This window comes from Protopterus annectens, chromosome 7.part0 (assembly GCF_019279795.1).
Source record: "Protopterus annectens isolate FY-2018-M chromosome 7.part0, PAN1.0, whole genome shotgun sequence".
NCBI lineage: Eukaryota > Metazoa > Chordata > Ceratodontiformes > Protopteridae > Protopterus > Protopterus annectens.
The window spans coordinates 818,116,527-818,140,006 of NC_056739.1; the positions used below are offsets into that span (position 1 = coordinate 818,116,527).

General features: G+C 43.8%; 1 protein-coding gene across 2 annotated transcripts in view; it reads right to left on the reverse strand.

Annotated features, from left to right (window-relative positions):
- LRCH4 (leucine rich repeats and calponin homology domain containing 4) overlaps nucleotides 1–23,480 on the reverse strand; it is a 1,419,989-nt gene that overhangs the window by 815,900 nt on the left and 580,609 nt on the right. For both annotated transcript variants that reach the window (XM_044077349.1, XM_044077347.1), the window contains exon 2: nucleotides 1,798–1,942. In XM_044077349.1, the coding sequence (XP_043933284.1) occupies nucleotides 1,798–1,942 (145 nt within the window). The remainder of the gene's footprint in view (nucleotides 1–1,797; nucleotides 1,943–23,480) is intronic.

A 23,480-nucleotide genomic window follows, 5' to 3' on the forward strand; every position in this document is an offset into this window, starting at 1 on the left:
CTTTGTTTTAGAAAAGTGGCAAATAAACAATGAATTCAAATATCAAAAAGATCTGTTCTTTTGGTTCCAGGATAACAACTTTGAAGTCAACTCTTCTAAAAATATCTCCTAGGTTCCTAGGGTACCTTTTTAAACCTAGCCATGCTTCCCTAAAGGTGAGAATCAAACCCTGTATCTTGTCCCTGTGAGTTAAACATTAATGATCAAGTCAACCTCCCCCCCCCCCGATGCTATATACAAACTGGCCTCGTGTACTGCTTAAGAAAAATCCATCTGTCTAGTACCTCTAACTACTACTGTGTACTCAATTAAATATTTAGGTGTCCTGCTGGTCCCACATCGCTTTCCCACCAGCTGTATGTTGACATCACTGTTAAAAAAGCTGTCTCCAGATAAAAACTGTCACTCTTACCAGATAATTAAGTGCTGCTACCTGTTCTGCAACTGTTAAGGTTGTCCCAATATAATAACCAGAGTCTGTCCACCCTCTACAAGATCTATACTGCCCAAAAAATACCAAAGCAAAGCAGCCTGCCCTGACCAAAATCTGCAGGTTTATCAGCCTTATAACACTGTCTTCTACTGACAAAATGTAGTATGCGCACGTAGAAGAACAGAAAGGATCACACTTCTGCTCAACACTTTGAACTGCAAACTACTAAATCTGAACTTCTGCCCTCCACCAGCTAATAAACTCTCCAAACCTGAACAGCACTACTCAGGGAAACCATGCAAATCTGAAACAGACCATTAAACATTTAGTCGCTGTAGCTACCACAGAGAATGAATTTCAAAACTTGAACATCCAGCTATTTGGAGTTTCCTTCCAGCTTTAAGTTTGCTTTTCTAAATAAATGTCTTGCTGATAAAAGTTTACTCACTTCTGTACTGCATGAGACTGCAGCAAAAATATTCTACAATGATTTCTCCAAACTGACCAAACCTTAACAGCCCACATTACCTGATTTTGACTACTGGTGGCCAGGTGTTGACGAACGGGCATGGGAGAGGAAGAGGTAAGTGGCGTACACTGATGCACACAAACTGGGTAGAGGGAGACTGGTACACAACTACCTGCACATTAGATGACAGGTATATGCTTCACGGAAGAAAGTGAGGCTTGATATCAAGAGCATGTCAGAGACAGTATCAGTCTTTGGCTCTGCAATGCAGGTGTATGGAAGAATGTACATGCAAATTCATAGATTCACAGACCGTTAACAGGCTAATGACCGGAGAGGTCTTTCTAAGCCTAGACAAGTTTTCCCAAAAGAATAATGATGTTCTGTATCCAAACAGGACCTTGAGGGGCAGGAGTTTACAAGCTTCCTCGGTCCATAAAGAACATGGGTGCCAGGCCTAGTGTAAATTTCCTCTCTCTCATCCACTGGTCTAGGTTGCACTTAAAATTGACAATTTTTATTTCAAAGTCTTCTTACGTTAAGCAATGCTTCCCGAGGTAAAAATCAAATCCTGTACCTTGTGTCTGTGAAATAAACATTTTAACCATTATGCTAACTCCCTTCAGATGAATGAGACAAGGATATCAAGCACTCTGACACTATCTGGCAGTCAACAAAAAGGAAGGAAGGATTAAGAGCCAAACTTTTAAAACCCCTAACTCCGAGCAGGGTGATGACCAGTGATTCCCTACACTTATCTCCTATGCCAGGTGGCCTCAGACATTGAGAGAGTGAATGGATCCTCCAGACCAGCTCACAAACCTGGTCAGCAAATAAATAAACAAGCAAATAAATACATTCCCATCCTTGTTCTTCCATTACTAGCTATACTTACCTTATATTCAAGTATGTAAGTGCTTGCAAATTTACAACGGATTGTGGGATATTCCGCACACAGTTATGATAGAGACTCAAAGATTCAAGGGAAATAAACTGGCAAATGTCTTCTGGAACTTCAGCAAGTCTATTCCTGGACAGATCTGAGAAGACAAAAACAAAATAATGCATTTTAAACTTAATTTATCTTCCCAGCAAATACCTAGCCTGTTTAGCAGGCACACAATAAAGTCTACACTGGCATTTAGAAATGCTCAACTATCACTCACTCATCGACATGAAAACAGCACATCTTGGAGACTTCCAAATCTAATTACAATTCCTTTTGTGGTCAGAGGTCCTACCACACTCACAACTTAAAACCCTAACTTAAGTTTCTAAATCTTTACCTGAAATCCTGTTATCTACTAGCTACAAATAACAGTGGAAAGATCCAGTCATCCAATCTGCACAGATTAGTCAGCCATTAGATGTCACTAATTTAGAGTTAGCATGATACTGTGTAGCAATTAATGAGAAAGGTCTATTATGGTTTGATTACAAGACTAGACTGAGTATACCTACAAATCAATGTACAGCCTGTCTCACATACAAACGTATACAATTTTCCATGTCAGAACAGTAATTTCAAACCGGCCCAATATCATACAGTAAGAACATTTAATATGATCTCAAGAGCTGGTGAAAACAGACCTTAAAAGTGGTTTGTGTCATTTTGTTTTTCTTTGATAGTACAAGGAGAATGATTCCACAGCAAAGAACTCCTGACATCTAGCCACTAAATTCTTACATTTGTCTTTAATAAGAGACTCAATGCTCCTGACAAATATGTAGCAATGAAGTATTATAACTCCTATGCAGGATCAGGCCCTCCTTTTGCCACAGGTAATCAAAAGATAACATATCTAGATATACTTTCTCATGAGACAGTTGCCTTATGCAAGCAGCTTCCAGATAATTTTTCTTTGTACAATGCTCTATCATCATAACTTCTTAATGTCAGACCTGGAGAGGACATCTAGTATTGGTGAAACCAAAAACTTGTATAGAATGTTCTTTTAACTTGTTTGGTCCTACCTCCATGTTTAAAGAATGTTTTGAGCTGATAAAGCTTTGAAATATTAAAAGTAGCAAAACGTAAAGTCACTACTTTGGTATGTTAAATTTCATATTTATACATATCCAGCCTCGATTTTTGACATGCTATTCAAATATACAGTAATAAGTTAATGGCTGAATTTAGTTCTAAACTTTAAATAATCAACATATTCCTCTCAGCAATCAAAAAAACCCACCAGAAAATCGGCCTCCTCTACAGACACAACTACTACCTTACTCCATCTTCCCGTCATACCCTTGCATCTACCTTCCTTCTCCCCTCTCTCTTGTACGGTGCTCCCCTATTCTCCAACCTACAACTCGGACTCCGTGCTAAACTTGAGGCCTGTTACAACAAAATCTGCAAATTTGCAACCAATTCTAAGAACTCTTCCCATCACTGTCACTCCCTACACATCCTAAACTGGCTAGAACTCCACAACCACCTAAAGTACCTACAACTTACAACAGCCCACAAACTCATCTTTAAACCAGCAGAATGCCCCTCTCTTGCTAAATCTCTAACACCCTACACACCTACCCGCATCTGAGATCCACAGGCCAAAACCTCCTGCATGTACACAAACCCATCCACCCAACTGGTAAACTACTACTATCCCACACTATAGCCAAACTATGGAACAATCTCCCCACACCACTACGTAATATACCTAACCACAACAATTTCAAATCCATGCTTCTCTCCCATCTCTCCTCCAAATGGGAATGTCCTTCACATACTCCCAACTAAAACTCCCACACTACTAACTCCACACCTAAATCATCATTTCTTTGCCTACTTTAACTTAATTCAGAGATCTTGCTCAGAACACCTTTTCATAAATCTTTTGCATGCATGCCTCTGGCCTACCTTACTCATATTCTCAAACTTTCATTGTTTGTTTTTCTTATCCATTGTACCCATAATATTGTTTTCCTCTGTAATATTGTTAATTTGTCTCTATTCGTATGTATTTGTATGTCTGTTTGGGGCTTTTCCCTTCGGGTCTCCACTGAAAAAGGGTAATTCTTACCCAGCTGGACCAACCCGGTTAACAAATGCAAATAATAATAATAATAATAATAATAATTTACAAACAAAACCAAAAAGGCTTTATTGAAGGCCAAGCACAAATTAAAAACCAGGTTGTGTGGATCCTTGAGGGACACTTACTTCTACAGTCTACTTAATATTCAGACAATAAATCAATGCAACTTACTGTGTTTAGTGAATATATTCCCCATCAACCCACCATAAATCCACCTTTACCATTTCTTCTCTCAATACCACCCTATCAAAGCAGATCCTCACATCAAACTACTTAATATTATAATGGATGACCAGCTAAAATTCGACATCCATATACAACACTGTATCGAGAAAAAAAATTGGGTCTTCTCTACAGAAATAAATTCTTAGCTCCAAATTCCAAAGCTGCCCTAGCTCTAGCCTTCTTCCTTCCTTGCCTTCTCTATGCCTCTCCTGTCCTTACCCATCTCCAATCGTCCCTACTAACCAAACTTGAACAAACCTATAACAACATAGCCAGATTTGCCAGTAACCAACCATACAAATCATATCATTGCCTTGCCTCAATGGCTTGAATTCCCCCAGCTGCAGCTCACACAATCCCTACTAAATAAATCTATGGCGTGTCCCTCTCTTTCTTCCATAATATCCCCTTATATCCCAGCTCTCTCACTTTCTAGCTCTGAGCAGAACCTTCTTGACATTTATAAACCAAACAAAAAAATTGGCAAACTCCTTTAGAGAAATTCAGTGCCCCACGCTTGGACTAGGCTACCCACTAACATTTGTAACATTAGTAGTACCATCTGCTTCAAAACTGAAGCAAAAATTACTTCCTGAACTCAAGATCCTGCCCTTGCCACAATCTTCTATGAATTCCTATCACTTCAGCTTACTTCTCCCTCATTTCTATTTCTCAGAACTTGCGGTTTCAATTATTTCTCCCTCATTTCTATTTCTCAGAACTTGCAGTTTCAAATCTGTCAAAAGTCTAATATTAGAATTATGCTTCCATGTAAATGATATGCTCAGATAATTGCTGCTTCCTCACTGTACATTTTATTGTTATGGTTTTGAACATGTTCCTTGCATATGTAAACTAAGTCAAATATAAACTTTGGGAGGATGGAACTCACACCAAAGTAAAAAAAGTAATCCAACATGGTGCTGGTGTGGTGCTGACCAAAAACCAAAACTGAAGCGGTGGCCAGCAGGCAGGATGGTATGGTGAGGAGCACCACTAAATCACTCTCAAAACTACAAAACTTTTGGAGGCTTCAAAATAGAAATCTTTCCACTAACTCATGGAGCAGTAGTAAATTTAATCACAGTGGCGCTTTTACCCGCCATCTTGACTTCTTCTTGTTTACAACTTTTACAACAAAAAAAACTCAAACCAGTTATCTTTATAACATATTCCCTCATCCCATTGGTTAAACGTCATTACACACCAAAACACACCAACACACAACGGATTGATCTACGTACAGAATGCAATGCAAGCATACGAAGCATACTACAGTTATACAAAAGGTACAATAGATGAACAATGAACACACTCATCTTTCAACCGGGAAACAAGTGCGATAAATACTGAATAAAAACATTTCTAGAGTGTGCTACATGGTCCTTCTCAAGGTAGAACAGCATGCAAACATTGTGATGGAAACACTCAATATAGCAACATAAAAATATTTTCACATTTAACTAGCCTGCGGCTTACGCTAGCCCTACGTAATCATGTGTATAAAAAGTAAGCCTATACTTACTACTCTAAAATCATCAAATCATTAAAAATGCAACAAACAATGCTGCTTCTTCTACTTGCAAACAGCTACACTATCAAAACACTGAACCACGTCGCTCCTGGGAATGTCGTCATCGTGGACTTAAAGGGGACGACAATCAGGAGTCAGGCATTTGAAATACGGGCTCTGTAGTGGATGATTCCACCTCAGATAGAGAAAAAATGTATATATACACAACTATATTGAAGTTAACTAACTTTAAAATTATAATTTAAAATTTGATTCTTCCTGCTAAAAAAATCACACACAGGATGCAGACAGTTGATTTACGAAAGGTATTATAGATGTAGATATTGAACATTCAAATGCACTATTTCTATAGAAAAACCTAAAATAGGACGGACTAATCCTGGAGCCGAATGTAAAAGATGTATATGTGTTTCCATGGAAACAAATACAGCTCACACGCTCTATATACTCTGAATACTAGTGTGTACAGACGTTGCAGGCATTAACATAGCGTTTTTCTATAGAAATAGTGCATTTGATTTTAGAGTAGTAAGTATAGGCTTACTTTTTATACACATGATTAGCGTTCTAAGCGTAGGCTAGTTAAATGTGAAAATATTTTTATGTTACTATATTGAGTGTTTCCATCACAATGTTTGCATGTTGTTCTACCTTGAGAAGGACCATGTAGCACACTCTAGAAATGTTTTTATTCAGTATTTATCGCACTGGTTTCCCCGTTTGTACTGATTTTTTATATATGGAGTGGTGTTCATTTGGTATCTGTGAATACCTTTTTGTAGATAATCTGCGGGTTGCATGCATGACGCAATCTGTCTGATCACGAGATGCTGTTGTGTTGTTGTTTAGTGTTTATGTGTAATGACGTTTTTAACCAATGGGATGAGGGAATATGTTATAAAGATAACTGTTTGAGTTTTTATTGTTGTAAAACAGTCTGAAGAAGCCGCATGGCGAAAGCGCCAGAAATATTTAATTAACTACTGCTCCACATTGCTAGAGTTAAGTGGTGATTTCTATTTGGAAGTTTGGAAGTTTTGTCATTTGAAGAGTGATTTAGTGAAAGGTTTCCTTTCACCATACTATCCTGTTGGTGCATACCGTTTCAGTTTTGGTTTTTGGCCGCTTCACACCAGCACCCGCTGATGTTCCTTGCATATGTTGTCAACTCTAGTTAGCATTACTTACTCATGGATTTCTGCTTGCGGCCACATTTTTCTTCAATGGTCGCGTATCTGTTCTTGCTTTATTTCTTTCAACCTCATTTTTCTCTACATGGTATTGTTAACTTCTTATATTTTCCAGTATTGTAATACTTATGTGAATTTCTGTATCCTTGGAGTTTTTCTCTTCAGGTCTCCACTGAAAATGGGCCACATGGCTCAGCTGGACTAACCCGGTTAACAAATGGCAAAATAAATAAATAAATAAATTAAATAAAAGCATCCTAGAAACTGTTTCACTTCTGCAGTATTCCTCACATGCCTTAAGCTGCATGTGCAGCCTAATATTTTTTAAGCCACTACTTTTTTTGTTTGCTTGTTGAGACGTCTACAAGCTAAACAATGCAATGAAGTGTTTGCAAGACAACAGAGCGAGCCCCTTACAATGAAAAGAATGAGGGGCCGAAAAAAACAAGCTGATTGATTTGTCATAATGTCCACATATGGAAAATAAATGCATCAACTTGACACAGATAACTTTGGAATCATTTAAGTTGGTGAGGTCCAAAATGGGATGGAAACATAATATTCTCTTCAGAACAAGCAAGAAGCAGGCATACAAAAACCCTGGAGGAGATGTCGCTGCAACTACCCTGAGGAGTACAGTCTGAGCCTGTTCCAGTTGCTCAGCATAAATTTTGCCCATCACCAAACAGATCTTTCCAAGGAGGAGCTAAAAGCTGTAGTCACTGGATATCAGGTTATAAGTTATGGTTCTCCAAGCTGATGTAGCCTCAGAGAACAGGCCTACTATGGGCAGTTCTGTAGGGTAGTCATAACTGCTAACAGCTGTGCTGGCCTCTGTGTACTCTGCTTCCTGGGAAACGTTTTGCATGTACTTGGAAGAAAAAGCTAAAGCTTCCCGATGCTCACATGCTCTCTTCAACCTATAAAGCATTTCTTCCTGGGAACTGGTCTGGCCTAGAAGAAAAGGAGAAAGCTGTAGAGATAGCAGTAACTGTCCACTGATGTAAATACTCGCTTCTGAGCTCTTCAACCATATCCCAAGAAGCCTAACTAAAAACGGTCATAAGACTTGAATGGCTTGTTTAAGCTAATCCTTAAAGCACTGCCTGAAGAACTCCATTAGGTGCAGAGACAGTAATGAGCCTGCTACTCTGGCTACATAACTAACACATTCAAAATTACAGTAGGTAACATAAACTCCACAAAGAAGCCATCATAAGGGTCTTTTTCAAAGACTCCTTGACCAGAGCCAAGTTGTTGTACTTTGGTGCACAGGGTCTGGAAAAGATGGCAGTAGTGAAACCTGGACAGGTAAGACACACACAGATAATTTATGGAACTAAAGCCCAAACAGGCAGAGAACACCCTCTTGCCCACTTTATCCAAAGCTTTGGAGTTCTTATCTAGAGGACAAGAAACATGCTGTGGGAGATATGCTGAACCGAAAATCTAGCCTAATGGTGATGTATCAGACTCTCACTTCAATACAGCTGAATAAGCAGAAGGCATTCATCTTTGTAGGAGCAGATAGAGTAAAATACAGATGCTTCCAGCCACACAAATGGTGAGTTTCATGGAAGAACGATGATGCATAGTTTTTATCAACCTTCTCCAAAAGTACAGTTTTGTACCTACCATAAATGTAGATGTTCGAGTGTATACCCTGCTGCAGTCATCACACTTGGGTTATCCTGTCGTCAGGCAGTCCCGCAGTCGGCCTGAATTCCAAAGTCTTAGTCCGGCGTCGGTTGCTGTCGCTTCTTCCCTGATGTCAGTACGCCAGGGGTATATAGGATGCATCCGACACCATTTTCTTCAGTTTTTCTTGCCCCAGATGTCAGGTGCCCCCCTAAAATGGTGGTCAGTAAATAGTACCAATCATAAAAGTTTAGCACAAACAAAACATCTCTCCAGCTATAAGCAAATACACCACAAAGGTAGTACAGATTTAGAGGCATTGAAAAGTTTTAGTTAGTTAGGTCAGAGGGGTTGGAGGGAGGGTAGCCTGGACTGCAGCAGGGTATACACTCAAACATCTACATTTATGGTAGGTACAAAACTGTACTATCTTCATCGTGTTATCCTGCTGCAGTCATCACACTTGGGTAGAATCCCAAAGCTAAGGATGGGAGGTGGAGTCAAACAGGGTTAGAGAAGGCTAGAAGGCCCTGCATAACTGCAGTGGCGAAGCCAGCTCTAGTCTTAGAGTAAAGTGGTAAGTGATAGTGTTTGGTGAAGGTGTGTACTGAACTCTAAGTTGCAGCTTCCAAAATATCCTTGGTTGGCACCCCCCTGAGGAAGGCTGTAGATGTAGCTGCTGCCCTGGTAGAGTGGGGCCTTATGCTAGCAGGAACTGGTTTTCCATGGTGGGTGTAGCAAAAATGAATGCAATGTCCTATCCATTTGGAAATGGTCTGTTTTGATATAGCCTTCCCTTGTGAAGCTGCAGCAAAGGATACAAAGAGCTGGTCAGATTTTCTGAAAACCTTAGTTCTATCCAAGTAGTAACGTAGTTGCCTGTGAATGTCCAAGGAGTGCAGGAGTCTTTCTCCTTTGTTCTGTGGATTTGGAAAGAAGGTGGGTAAATGGATGGTTTGATTTAGGGCCACACTGGATACCACCTTAGGCATAAAGGAGGGGTTAGTTCGTAGAGAAACTCTGTCTTGATGAAAAATGAGGAAAGGCTCTACTGCCATTAGAGCTCTGAGACTCTTCTGGCTGAAGTTATTGCTAGCAGCAGGGCAGTCTTCCATGATATAAACTTTAAGTCATCTGAGAAAGCTGGTTCAAAAGGTGGTAGCGTAAGTTTTTCCAGAACAAAATTGAGGTCCCAGGTTGGTGTAGGTGCTCTCCTAGGAGGCCACTTGTTTTTGGCCCCTCTGAGAAACTGCCTTAGAAGCAGATGTGAAAATAAGGGAGGATCCATGTTGTAGTGGGCTGAAATAGCTGAGACGTGGATTTTAATAGATGAAAAAGAAAGTCCTTTGTGTAACATCTCAGTTAAGTACTGTAGAATCTGAGGTATGTGTGGCTGAAGGGTATTTTGGCCTTTAGCCTGGTTCCAGGCGCAAAACCTTTTCCATTTGTCTGAGTAGACCTTCCTGGTGCTGGGGCCTCCTGGCTTCCAGAATAACATCCATAACAGCTTGAGGAAGAGGAGCTGGCTGGTTGCTTAGGTGATTTGCCATGCAGCCAAATTTAAGGTTTTGAGCTGGCTGTGGAGAATCTGACTGTCTTGCTGTGTGAGGAAATGAGTAACTTGTGGTAAAATCCAAGGTGGGCCCTGGGCCATATTCCTTAGTAGTGGGTACCAGTGCTGGCGTGGCCAGTCTGGGGCTATGAGTATCATTTTGGGTCTCTCCATCCTGACTTTCAGCAGCACCTTTGTGAGAAGGGGCAATGGAGGGAAGGCATATACTGTCAGGTTTTTCCAACTGAATGAGAGTGCGTCCACTTTCCAAGCTTGATGGTGAAACGTCCTTGTACAAAATTTTGTTAGCTGATAGTTGTGGGGGCTGGCAAACATGTCTATGTCTGGGTGCCCCCATTTTTGAGTTATCATTGCAAATACTTGTGGATCCAATTTCCACTCGTGGGGATCCATGATGCTTCTGCTTAGGTCGTCTGTCAATGTGTTCTTTTTTCCTGGCAGGAATTGAGCTTGTAGCTGAACTTGGTAAGCCAGTGCTGTGTTCCACAAGGTCATTGCTTGCCTGCATAGAGGGTAGGAGTGTGTACCCTCTTGTTTGTTCATGTACCACATTACTGTGGTGCTGTCCGTCCTTATTGTAAGCTGTCCTGGATGTAAGAGGTCCTTGAAGGCTGTCAGGGCATTCTGTACAGCTAGCATTTCTTTTTGCTTGATGTGCATATTCCTTTGATCTGCAGTCCATATGCCTTGAACACACCGTCCTGCCATGTGTGCCCCCCAGGCATAGTCCGATGCATCTGTTGTCATAGTTTGCCTGGCTGGGGGCAAGGTGAAAGGCTGACCCTTATTGAGGTGACATGCCTGTGGCCACCATAGAAACTCTTGTTGAAGGCAGGGAATGAGAGATATTATTGTGTCCAAGCTGTGGCTGTGTTGAGTCCATACGCTTTTTAGGTACCACTGTAATTTCCTCATATGCAGCTTTGCAAATGGTATTAGTAGTATGCAAGATGCCATGAAGCCCAAGGCCTGCAGAATTTTTCTTGCAGGGAGTTGGGTCTTTGTTGCCATTGTTTTGAAGTATTGAGTCAGTTGTAGTTGTTTGTCTGGCGTCAGATAAGCCCTCTGGGCCGTTGTATTCAAGCTGGCACCCAGGAATGTCATATTTTGTGAGGGTACTAGTTTTGATTTCTTTTCGTTTACTGTGTACCCTAGGCAACTTAGAAAATATGTGCTGCAGTGGGACTTGAACCGGGCATGCCTGTTCATTAGTCAGATGCTCTAACCACTACACTATTGCTGTGCTTCAGGCACCGCGCGGCAAGAAAGACTGAAGAAAATGGTGTCAGATGCATCCTATATACCCCTGGCGCACTGACGTCAGGGAAGAAGCAACAACAACCGATGCCGGACCAAGACTTTGGAATTCAGGCCGACTGCGGGACCGCCTGACGACAGGATAATCCAAGTGTGATGACTGCAGCAGGGTAACACGATGAACATCCATAGTTTACTTTCTTTTGGGAAGAAGAAAGACTAGCTGCATACAGATCAGTATGTTGAAGGCCTCAAGAAGAGACTTGTCTCTCTTTAAAGGAGGGATTCATCTGGAGTGGTGTTTTCATTATCACGGTCAATCCGAATATTCCTTATTAATTATTAACGTACAGATTTGACTATGACTTTTTTTTTCTTCCCTTAACATTACTGAAGCTAAGTCTCTCAGCATCCAACTAGACGAATCATGGCAGAGAATGTCATAAATAAAGGCTACTAAAACTGTAGGTAAGGTGGGAAACAGACTCAAACTTTCTTCAACTGTACTATTTCAAAAAGTGTGCATTTCAGTACTCAGTGTCAACTTCTTCCAAGTTGTTTTAAAATTTCATAAACAAACATTTTAATTATGATATGATGATTTGGTGCCACCGAAGTCTGCCTGAAGGATCCAGTAGTGCTTAAGCCTTAACACTATATGACAACATTTTCCCAAGCTCCTAACTCCTCCTACTCTTAAGTTGTTTCATCATCTACTTAGACAGCTTTATAAAACTGGATGTCCATTCATAATGCATTGCTCCTTCCTGCCATTCCACATATCCGACATGAAAGACTGCAGACAATTTAAATGGCTCCAAACTGCCTGAATGTTTTTTTTTCAGGTTATCTTTTGATCTGAAGTACTTAACTTCATTTGATCATCAACCTGTGGGTTCCGGATCCGAGCCGGCAGCTTACCAAGTAAACGATCCAAGCTCCTCCTCCTTACCCATACTACCTGCAACCTCCTTCCAATCCCCAGATCTTTGCCGCGGTTTCGCCAGCAAGAGATTTCTGAGCTCCAAGAGGTTAGTTAGGTCTAAACTTATTTTTTCGGTGTGTGTGTGTGCCCTTTTTGAGTGAATAACTACTTATTCTTCCCCTTATTCTATATTGGGTGTTTTTGGGTGCATAGTTTTTGACTTTTTTGTAGTTTAGAGAGTTGCTTAACTCCAGTTGTGTAGGCCCACCTTCCCGCCCTTAGTGAGTGAGTGTGTGTGTGTGTGTGTGTGTGTGTGTGTGTGTGTGTGTGTGTGTGTGTGTGTGTGTGTGTGTGTGTGTGTGTGTGTCTGCCCCTGTCTTAGCTGTCTAAGCAGGTATGTCAAAGTCAGAAACCGACTTTCTCTAAGTGCACAGAGTGTGGCCATAAGCTATTCCCGGCTGATAGCCACACTCTGTGTGTAGTCTGTTTGGGGGTCCCCCATTTATCAACCGGCTGCAAAATCTGTACGGCCTTTAACCCCCAGTCCCTGCAGGATCGCAGGACCAAGCTGATTCTTGTGGGTCAATTACCAGCAGAATTTCCTGCTACTTCTGCTCCTCCATCTACTTCTTCAGCTACAGCTGTGGCTGTTCAGCCTTCTGGCCCTCCTCCCCTGTCCGGGACTCACACTCTCACCTCTTCACAGGGAGAGAGAGGCCAAGAAAGACAAATATATGGAAAAAGTGAGAGAGAGAAAAAGAGAGAGAGACCGAGAGAAGGGTCGCAAGAGGCAGGCCGACTCAGATCAGTTGGCCCCTCCTGCCAAGCTGTTAGTGTCTCCACAAAAAACTATAAGTCTGTCTTCCCCTCGGCTCCATACTCCACATTTCTCCCCGGAGCCGGAGGAAGAGGCTCGGCCCGCTTCGAGGTCATCCTTGCATCGGCCCTCCCATCCGGTGTCGGTGGTGTCCTTGAGGTCTACTAGGAGCATCTCTGAAGCCGATATGGACTGGATGATGATGAGGTTTCTGCAGACTCAATTGTAGATGGGAGTGTTGCTGCCCCCCCCCCCCAGCAGGAGCAGGGAGTTCAGCCCGGACATTCGCCCCGATAGCTCCTTCTCCGATCCACCCTCTGGTTTCGGAGTCTATGGATCCAAGGAGCCCCGGAGACGGCACCGATGGTACCTCCTACCTTGACGCCGGCTATGCCCTCGAGCCTGTCAGATCCCTTGTTGGAGCCGAGCTCTCGAAGCAAAGATCTGGGAGTTGGATCCGAGGGAATGAGTGTGTCTTCGGCCCCATTGTGGTCAGGGTATACTGTCTCCTTGGGCCCGGCTGTGCCAGCCTCGGCTCCGATCCCTTCGTCGGATCCGAGGGGTACGGCTACCCACACCACCAGCTTTAGGGAAGCCAGTTCCCCTTCGGCTTTTGACGTTGTGGAGAGGGTTCTCTCTGGAGGATCTAGACCCCTCACTCTTTCCTCGGAGTCCGCCCCTGCTCCCTCGCAACTGAGTTTGTTTTCCATCCAGTCCTCCCAAGGACAGACTGTATCCGGTAAGCCCCAGACAGTTCCCCTTGAGGAATATGAGACAGTTTGCAAGCCCTCCCCAGAGAGTCCCCCCCCCGAGGAGGTCCCTCACAAATGCCCGTGCAAGAGGAGGCACATGGACTCCCCTGAGTCCCTCACGGAAGATACTGACTTGGAGGAAGGTGTAGGTTCCCCCAGATCATCCCCCGAAGACGTCTCCTTTGGAGACATTATGGAAATTCTTCACCAGAGGGGGGAGGTTGGTCCACCCAAAAACCTACCTCAGACGAGTCAGTATTTCAGGAGGAATTCGATACAGGCCCATCTACCTCTTGGGTGTCCCCCCGGACCAACCCTCTGGTGGACTTTATCACTACCAAAGCCTGGAAGGAACCGGACACTGTGGATCCAATACCCAAACAGCTCAATAAGGTATTGAATCCTCCTGCAGACAAAGCCACTTGGAGTAAGGGTTCCCCAGTTGATGTTATGGTGGTGGCGGCGGCCACCAAAAAAGAACTCGCCCAGGAAAATTCCTCGGTCCATCCCCCGGACAAGGAGTCCAGGGCAATGGATTGTCTTGGAAAGCAGACTTTTGCTTCAGCTACCTTTGCTATAAGGGCACTGAATTACATGGCCCCGTAATCAGACTGCAGCACGACCTTGTCAAAGAGTCACCGAGTCCCCCCCCCCCCCCGGAGTCCATTTCGGCCGAAGATAAACTGACTTTCTCGGCGCATTTGGCCACTCTCAAATCTGTGTCAAATATGTCCATGGGTTTACTCTCTCATGCCACCGAGGGAGCCGCTAGGGTAGCTGGGTCCAGTATTGCCATGGGGCGGCATGCCTGGTTTCGGCGTTGCAATTTTTCGTTACCTTTCAAAGCGTCCTTTGCTAATGCCCCTTTTGACAGTTCGATCCTGTTCAGGAAGACCGTCCGCGATACGCTTGTCCAGAGTGAGGAAGACGGGAAAACGTTGTCAGCAGTCGGGATCCGCTTCTCTAATCCTCAAAGTTTCTTCTCCAGGAACCAGCAGGGGCAAAAGAAGCTGTGGTTCCAGATATCTCAGCAGTTCCGGGAACACTCAGGACTCCTTCTCCCCCAGAGGTGGAGGGAGACACGGTAGACGCTGGCCCAGAGGCAGAGGAGGACCGAAAAACTTCGGGTTACGGGAACCTTTTTCCGATCAACCCGTGCTGCAGCCCTAAGGAGTTGCCTGACTACTCCTCTCTGGAGGCAAATGGGGGGGGGGCATTTCTCGAGGCACCTAGCCCAATGGGAGTCCATCACATCAGATCGCTGGGTGCTTCAAATAATATCCAGAGGTTATTCAATTCCCTTCATAAACAACCCACCTTGTACAAGACGCCTCCCGGATGTCCCACCCGCTCAAAGGGAGGCGGTAGCTTTGGAGATAAGAAAGCTGCTAGAAAAAAAAGAGCAATCCAGCCAGTGCCCCCAGACCAGTCCGGATCAGGCATTTATTCCAGGTTCTTTTTGATGCCAAAAAAGACTTCGGACTTAAAACCAATTCTCGAACTATCCCCGATGAACCTGTCCATTGCCAAGGAAAAGTTCCGGATAGTCACTCTACAATCCATCTTGACCTTTTTGCAGGAGGAAGGCTGGATGTGCTTGATAGACCTCAAGGATGTGTACTACCATATTCGGATGGACAGGCGATCCAGGAGGTTCCTCTGCTTTCGGCTAAGAGCCAGTCATTACCAGTTCAGGGTCCTACCCTTCGGTCTCACCACAGCCCTCAGTGTTTATCAAGGTCATGGCAGTTGTAGTGGCCCACCTGAGGCTCCAGGGCATTCAGGTCTTTCCATACCTGGACGACTGGCTTCTCGCTGCTTCCACCAGGCATCAACTGGTACTAGCCAAGGATTTCTTCCTTCAGTTATCTACCTGGCTGGGGATCACGATAAATTGCAAGAAGTCTTCCCTCCAACCTGTTCAAATCCTAGATTTCATTGGAGCGAGAATAGACTCTTCAGGCCAGGATATTTTTGACTCCAGACACTCACAGCCTGGCTCTGCATATACTGGCACTCCTTCAATCCCCTACACCACCAGCGGAGTTAGTCCTGAAAGCCCTAGGGTCCATGGCAGCAGCTATAAACCTCATTCCTTTTGCTCGTCTGCATATGAGAGTTTTACAGTGGATGTTACAGGTTCAGTGGTCTCTACTTCATCAGTCTCTAGACTTTCCGATCCCTATGAGCAGTGTGTGCAAGAAGTCTCTCACGTGGTGGCTTCAATCCCAGGAATTGCAAGGACGCCCTTTTGTTGCGCCTCCACCCCAAGCCACAGTGACCACTTAGGGTGGGGGGGCACTGCTTGGGCAGGACTGTCCAAGGCACGTGGACTCAGAGTGAGACCATTCTGCATATAAATGTTCTAGAGAGGAGAGCGGTCCTGTTAGCGCTGCAGGCCCTTCATGCCTCTCTTCCTCTGGGAACTATTGCTATCCAGTCAGACAACATGTCAGTGGGCTGGTACATCAAGAAACAGGGGGGAACCAGGTCTTATCCACTTTGTTGAGAGGCCATGAGAGTATGGGAATGGGTGATGTACACCAACCGTTTTCCGATAGCAACGCACATTCTGGGTCGTTCCAACATCTTGGCGGACAAATTGAGCAGGACTATCTTTTCGCCTTACGAGTGGTCTCTGAACCCTTATGTAGTGGATCAGATCTTTCTCAAGTGGGGTCAGCCTTGCTGCGATCTCCTCGCTTCGCTGTCCAACATGAAGTACAGCGAGTTTTTCGCTCTAATTCCCCTGATGGGGGCAGCCCCCAGAAACAATCTTGTCCATGCTTGGCCACCTGGTCTTCTTTATGCGTATCCCTCGCTTGCTCTCATGATAAAGTTTTTACAGAAAGCTCGTCAGTTTGGGAGCAGAGTTATCCTCATAGCACCATTCTGGCCTCGTCAAGTTTGGCTCCCTTGCCTGCAGTCTCATCTCCTAGCTCCGCCCTGGATCTTGGATCCCATTCCGGATCTTATTAATCATCCCTCGGGAATTGCTCCCCCAAATCTGAACAGCCTCAAGCTCACAGTTTGGTTACTCCAGTTCCATTAGTTGCTAGGACTCTCGGTATTTCTTCCCCAGTTAAATCCATCCTGATAGCAGCGCATAAGTCCTCTACCAGGAAAGTCTATAGTAGTAAGTGGAAACATTTTTCCATTTGGGCTTCAGAGAGAAAACTGGATCCTTTTACCGCTCCGGTTCCAGTGGTGTTAGACTTTTTGTCTCATATTTTCCAACAAGGGGCTAGCTCTTCCACAGTGAAAGTACAGCTGGCGGCTATTTCCCATTTTCATGTTGGGGAAAATTCAGGCTCCCTAGCTGCTGCCAGAATTTGCAAGACCTTTTTGAAAGGTACTTTTCTTCTGAGGCCTCCTATTAAGAATCCTTCTCCATCGTGGAATCTGACTTTGGTCCTTAAGGCTTTGGTCGCACCCCCATTCGAACATGCATCAGTTGACTTAAAATTCTCATCATGGAAAATGGCCTTCTTGGTGGCTATTACTTCAGCTAAGGAGAGTGTTGGAACTTCAAGCCCTGTGTATGAAACCGCCTTACCTAGTGTTTCACAAGGATAGAGCATCCCCTCAGGACTAACCCGTCCTTTCTACCTAAAGTTGCTTCAGATTCAAATATTAATCAGTCGATTAATTTGCCTGCATTCTTCCCTAATTTTCAAAATAAAGGGGAATATAAACTTCATTTACTTAATGTGCATAGGCAGTTACGATTTTATTTGCATAGGTCCAAACCTTTCTGTAAATCTGATCAGCTTTTTGTTTCCTTTACTAAACCATGTTTGGGAAAACCAGTTTCAAAAGTGACTATCGCTAAATAGATTTCACTTTGTATTTTGCAAGCTTATAGAGAACTTGGATTACCAACCCCAGAAGGGGTGCATGCTCACTCTACCCGTTCTATGGCTACTTCAGCTGCATTCTGGTCTAGAGTTTCCCTGGACGATATTTGTTCGGCTGCTACCTGGGCTTCCTCTCACACCTTCATTACTCATTATAAATTAGATTTGGCGTCTAGAGGAAGGGCTTCCTTTGGCTCTGCAGTGCTCCAGAATATCCATCCTTAAGGGCCTCCCAAGATTCGGGTAGCTGGGGACTCTGTCCCACAGGTTGATGATCAAATGAAGTTAACTACTTCAGATAAAGAAGTTATGTACTCACCATAAAGTTCCATCTGAGTAGTTAGACTTGATTTGTCAGCAACCTTCCCTCCTTCCTGCTGACCTTGCTGGTTATTTGTCCTTTTGGGCTCGATGTCCTGTATGTGTCGAACCTGACGTATGAGTTCGGGTCAGGTTCTTCTTGGCTTAGGTTGTTGGGTGTCACATTGTTAGGTGGCAAACTCGATCTGAGGATTGTAAGGAGGTTGCAGGGTAGGAGCTTGGAGCTCGGATCTTTAGCTTGGTAAGCTGCCGGCATGGATCCGTATCGGATCCGGAACCCACAGGTTGCTGATAAATGAAGTCTAACTACTCAGATGGAACGTTATGGTGAGTACATAACTTCTTTTTTTCTTACTACATCCTGCGATTGTCAGTCAAAACTTCTGTTGAATTGTCTCATTATTTGCTTGTTTCTAACTGCCATCCAAGCTGTCCTGTTTCTCCTACACAGATTAAAATTAATTAAAAGTAACTGAAATTATTCCATTTGTTCATTTCCCTTTTTTAATCTCAAATGTATTTTGAGGGGTTGAACAGTCCCCTCTTTTCATCTACTCTTAGAAATTTATCACCTGAATTCTCTGATGTGTCTCCACATATGCTCCATTTTTTTAGGATGGCATATGACCAGAGTCAGACTTTTCTTTGGAATTTTTTTTTTGCACTTGCTGTCCGTTGAAAATCAGCCCCTCTCCTGACTAAATGGCCCATTCATTCCCCATCACCTACGCTACACCGGTGGTTCGCACTTTTTCTCCTTAGCCCTAATTTATGTGCACCTGGCTAGGCTGTTAGTGGAGAATGACGCCTCACTTCTGCAAGGGGTATTCCCTCCAAGTGGTCCCGCCCCTCCCGTTGCAGCAGGAGTAGTGGTCTCTCTACTCTTTACTTCTTAAACATGGATGGTCCTGCACTGGGAGGAGGTGAAGCCAGATCCTTAGGCGAGATGAGGACTCTCCCCACATCAGTGACACATGAATAAAGAGATGAAGGCAAGGAAACCAACAATTCCATGGCTGCCTATGTGACAACCCCACCACACCACTACTGCTGCTGAATCTTGCCCTTAAGCAGGAGATGCCTTCTGTACTAAGAGAACAAATGGGCTCAGGGTTGGTAGGTGAAGATGGATGGTTGACAGACACTGGGGGGGCACGTAGGGGGAAAAAAACTTCAATATCTCCAAACTTCAATATCTAGGGGCTCTTTAGAAATGGTCTTAGGTACTGTATGTGGTGATGCTTTAGTTTTATCCCAGACAGAGGCATCACTGCAATTTTCTTATCTGGTTTTACATGAAGTTTTTTCCTTTATTCTGTGGAAAGATTTTGGCACAAAATCCGATTTCCTTAATTCGGGATGAGCCCTTCATGTAACTTTCTTGTTCTTGCTCTCAGGTCTCAAAGAAGCAGCAGCAACAGATGGCGAAATGGATGAAGCTGCACCTGACTTGGGAACCATTAAGGCTTTAGATGTCAAACAGGCCCGCGGAACCTTCTTAAGGCTCTTTTTACTTTCATCATCAAAACAAGCAGAATGAGAAAATACTGTTCGCTTGATGCACTTGTCCATAGACAGAATTTGTCTGTCACAAGCATATTTTACTGCTACAGAATTCTTAGTAAGAAAACATAAGCAGGTCTAGACTCAAAAGTAAAAGGGAGTAGTTAAAACACTAATAATAGATAAAATCATAGCAGAAGTGCCTGAAGAGATGTGGGATCAAGAAGAGAAAGCAACCAAAACAGAATGCAGCCTTGGCCTGTTTTCCGTCTCCTTGCAAGCTTTGCACTGCAGGAAGGAAATGCAGAAGTGCAGTAGGAAGGGTTATATTCTAGACTAAGGTGAGGAGATTGTGGCCTGGGAAAGTTGTACCTGTTCAGTATTACTGATGCAGGGGCACGAGGCCTATTATGGAGCTTTGTTATCACAACCACACAACCGAAAGGCCCCAGCAGTACAGAGTTATTCCTCACAATGTGGTATCAAAGTCATGTCAGAATTAAATGAAAGTTTGCTAATTACTTTTGAAGTGCAGCATTTTGGGATGTGCTTTCTATCCCAGCTCACCCTGTTCATGTTGGTAGTGTTTCAAGTACAGGACAAGAACAAGTACAATAGGAAATACTGCCATAGTGGTTAAGACAATGATTTTTCCTCTGAACATTTTAACAATTTCAATTAACCCAGCAATACCAATTTTTGCACTTTTTCAGAAGTTAACCAGTGCATGGAACACACCATTGACTGGACTGACACACAAGTTACACTTGAGCAAAGCATAAAAGACCAATATGTCTTTTTACAGTTCAGAAAAGAATAACCACTAAAGCTACATGGGCTCTTCCTAACGGACATAAGAGACTCAGTGCCTTCTTACACCTTCACAATTGTTGTAATGCAGCAAAATCCTAAGGCACACTGAACTATGCTTCATACCCCACCATCTCATCACACTGCACTATGTCTCATACCCCACCATCTCATCACACTGCATTATGCCTCACATCCCACCACCTCATCACAATCCACTATGTCTCATACCCCACCTTCTCACCACAATGCACTATGACTCATATCGCACCACCTCATCACACTTCACTATGCTTCATACTCCACCATCTTGCCTGCACTGTTACCTGCTGTACACCTGGTAGTCAGCATAGAGAATTAAGGCTATGAGCTGTTAATGATCTACTTCCTGTAGATCAGGGTTTGAAACCCCCAGTCTTCATCTGCCTACTGTGTGACCTTGAGCAATTTACATAAAAAAAATGGTGTTTTGGGGCAATTGGGAATTTGAGCTTGGCTCCTTAATGGCCTCCGGCACTGCATGCCTTAAGTAACTACCAATAAACCTACAATATTATGAAATGTTGTCCTGTTGCGGCCATGACAGCACCACAACCCCTTTCCCCAAGGAAGGTATACTTTCTTATATTTGTAATTAATAGGTTCATAGGTCAATAGGTAGGTACTAGGCTATTGGCCCAAAGGCTTAAGTAAGCCTAGCCAACAAGGTTCCCTGGTTCACGCCACCCAAGAAAATTATTTTCCTCTGTCCCTATTGAGCAGAGCCACAGAAGTGATCCCCGGGGTGTATTTCCAATTTCCCATCCACTCATCAAGATTTTTCTTGAAGAGTTCTAAAGAGGAACTTTGCTTGACACAGATGGGTAGCTAGTTCCAAAGTATGGGAAGTCTCTGGGACAGGAATCCATCCCCCCAGCATGTCCTGTTTATTGTGGTGACAAGGTTTAGGTCCCTACAGCGTATAGCTCGGAGGGATTGGGATTTCTTTAGGTGTAGCATGTCCAACAGCTCTGGGTTTGGCATAGCTTTATATGTTAGGCAGCGATCACCTTGGTGTAGGTGATATGCTACGGAGTAAAGCTGGAGTTATTTTTGAGACGGTCAGTGTAGGGCATCTGTTTGAGGCCAGTAATCCTCTTTGTGAGGTACTTCTGTGGCCTTTCCAGCTGCTGCAGATGTCTTGCGAGGTACATTCCAAAAGGGGGTTTGTACTCCACAATGGGTCTAATGAGTGTTGAGTAGAGGGGAACAATGACCTCTTTTTTCCTGGATGAGAACCCTTTTGTGATGAGGTATGCCACATAGATGGATTTCCTGACTACTGTGGCGATGTGATTAAAGGAGAGACTACTGTCCACCTGGGTCCTAAGGTCTCTTATCACACATTCGGCGTTAAGTAGACTGCCGCCTATGTGGTAGTTCATGGGTACATAGTTTTTACCAAAGGGGATGACAATGCACTTTTTGGCATTGAGCTTGAGGCCATGGCTCTGACACCAGGCAACTGTCTCAGTGAGGTCCTTCTGTAGGATGTCCACATCATTTGGGGACTCAACTATGGCTCCTAGTTTGCAGTCATCTGTGAACTTCGTTAGCCAAAGGCATTCTGTGTTGGCCTGTACTTGAGAGAAGTAGATACCAAACTGGAGGGCCCAGGACTGAACCCTATGGTACTCCACTTGTCACTGGTTTGAAGTCAGACTTGGAATCTGCAACTTTTACGGTGTGGGCTCTGTCAGTGAGCCAGTTGGCAACCCATCTTGTGAAGTAGGGATTTATACCTAGTTTAGTGAGTTCAGCTATAATTCCAGAACGGGGATGGTGTCAAAAGCCTTGGGGAGGTCAAGATAGGCTGTGTGAATCACCTTACCCTCGTCTATGGCTTTGGTGACTGCCTCAAAGAAGGTGATCAGGTTTATGATCCATGATCTGCATTTCAGAAACCTGAACTGGGTGGGGTCCAGAGTTTGAAGGCTACCAGTATCTTTGTTTATGAGTTCCATGATGATACGTTCCATGGCCTTGCAGACTAAGCTCGTCAGACTAATAGGGCGATAGTCCCCGGGATCAGTGGCGGCTCCCCCTTTGTGGAGTGGGATAACTGTTGCTGTGCGCCATTCAGTGAGCACAAAGCCTGATGTGTGGCTATGATTGAACATGGTGCTTAAGTGGGGAGCCAGTTCGTTCTGAAGTTTGTGTTAAACGCAGGCTGGGATGCTGTGTTTTTGGCTTTAGAGAGTGCAGTTTTTACATGCATAGTTGTGATTACAGGGACTCTGCATTCTTCCTGTATAGATATGGGCCCTTTAGGGGGTGAGAGGGGAGTAAAGGTAGCACTGAACCTATCTGCCAGGATGTTGGCAATATCAGTTGGTTCTGTAATTTTCGTGTCATTGTGCTGCAACTCAGAGCAGATCTGGGTGTTGCCATTGCAATTCTTGACACAGGTATAGAATGCTTTGTGGTTGTCCTTAGAATCAATGGCGATTTTGTTTTTGTATCTAGTTTTGGAGGATCTTATAAGGTATCTCAGCTTCTTACTGAGGCTGACCAGGGAGCTCCTCCACTCATGGGTTTTACTCTCTCTTGCAACAGTTTCTTCCTTCTGTTGTACAGTTTGTTTATGGCAGGGGACCACCAGATTGGCTTCTTTTTTTTTTATTGGAGGACAGCGTCTTGGCTCTGTTTGGGATAGCACGATCCATGCACTCGTGTAAGTGCTTACAGAGTGCATTTGTGTAGGATTCAGCCGTCGTAACTGTATTGTCCATCTACATGGGTGTCATGAATTTCACCATTTCTGTCTTAAGAAGCATGAAGTTGGCTTTGGAGAAATTTTTTACCATGGTTTCCTTAATGGGGGGTGGTGGTGGGATGTGGATATCTAGGGTGATTAACTTATGGTCGGATCTGACCAATGAGGAGTTGACTTCAAGTGTGGAACACCGGTCACTCATGTTGGTAATGACTATGTCTAGGATATTGTTGCCCCTGAAGGGGGTGTGGATAAGTTGATCCAGGGCACTGGAATTTATGAATTCCAGAAAGCATTGAGCAAAGGAGTTGGTACATGAGCAATTTTCCCAGTTAATGGTGGGGTAGTTGAAGTTGCTCATATTTTACAGTATATCA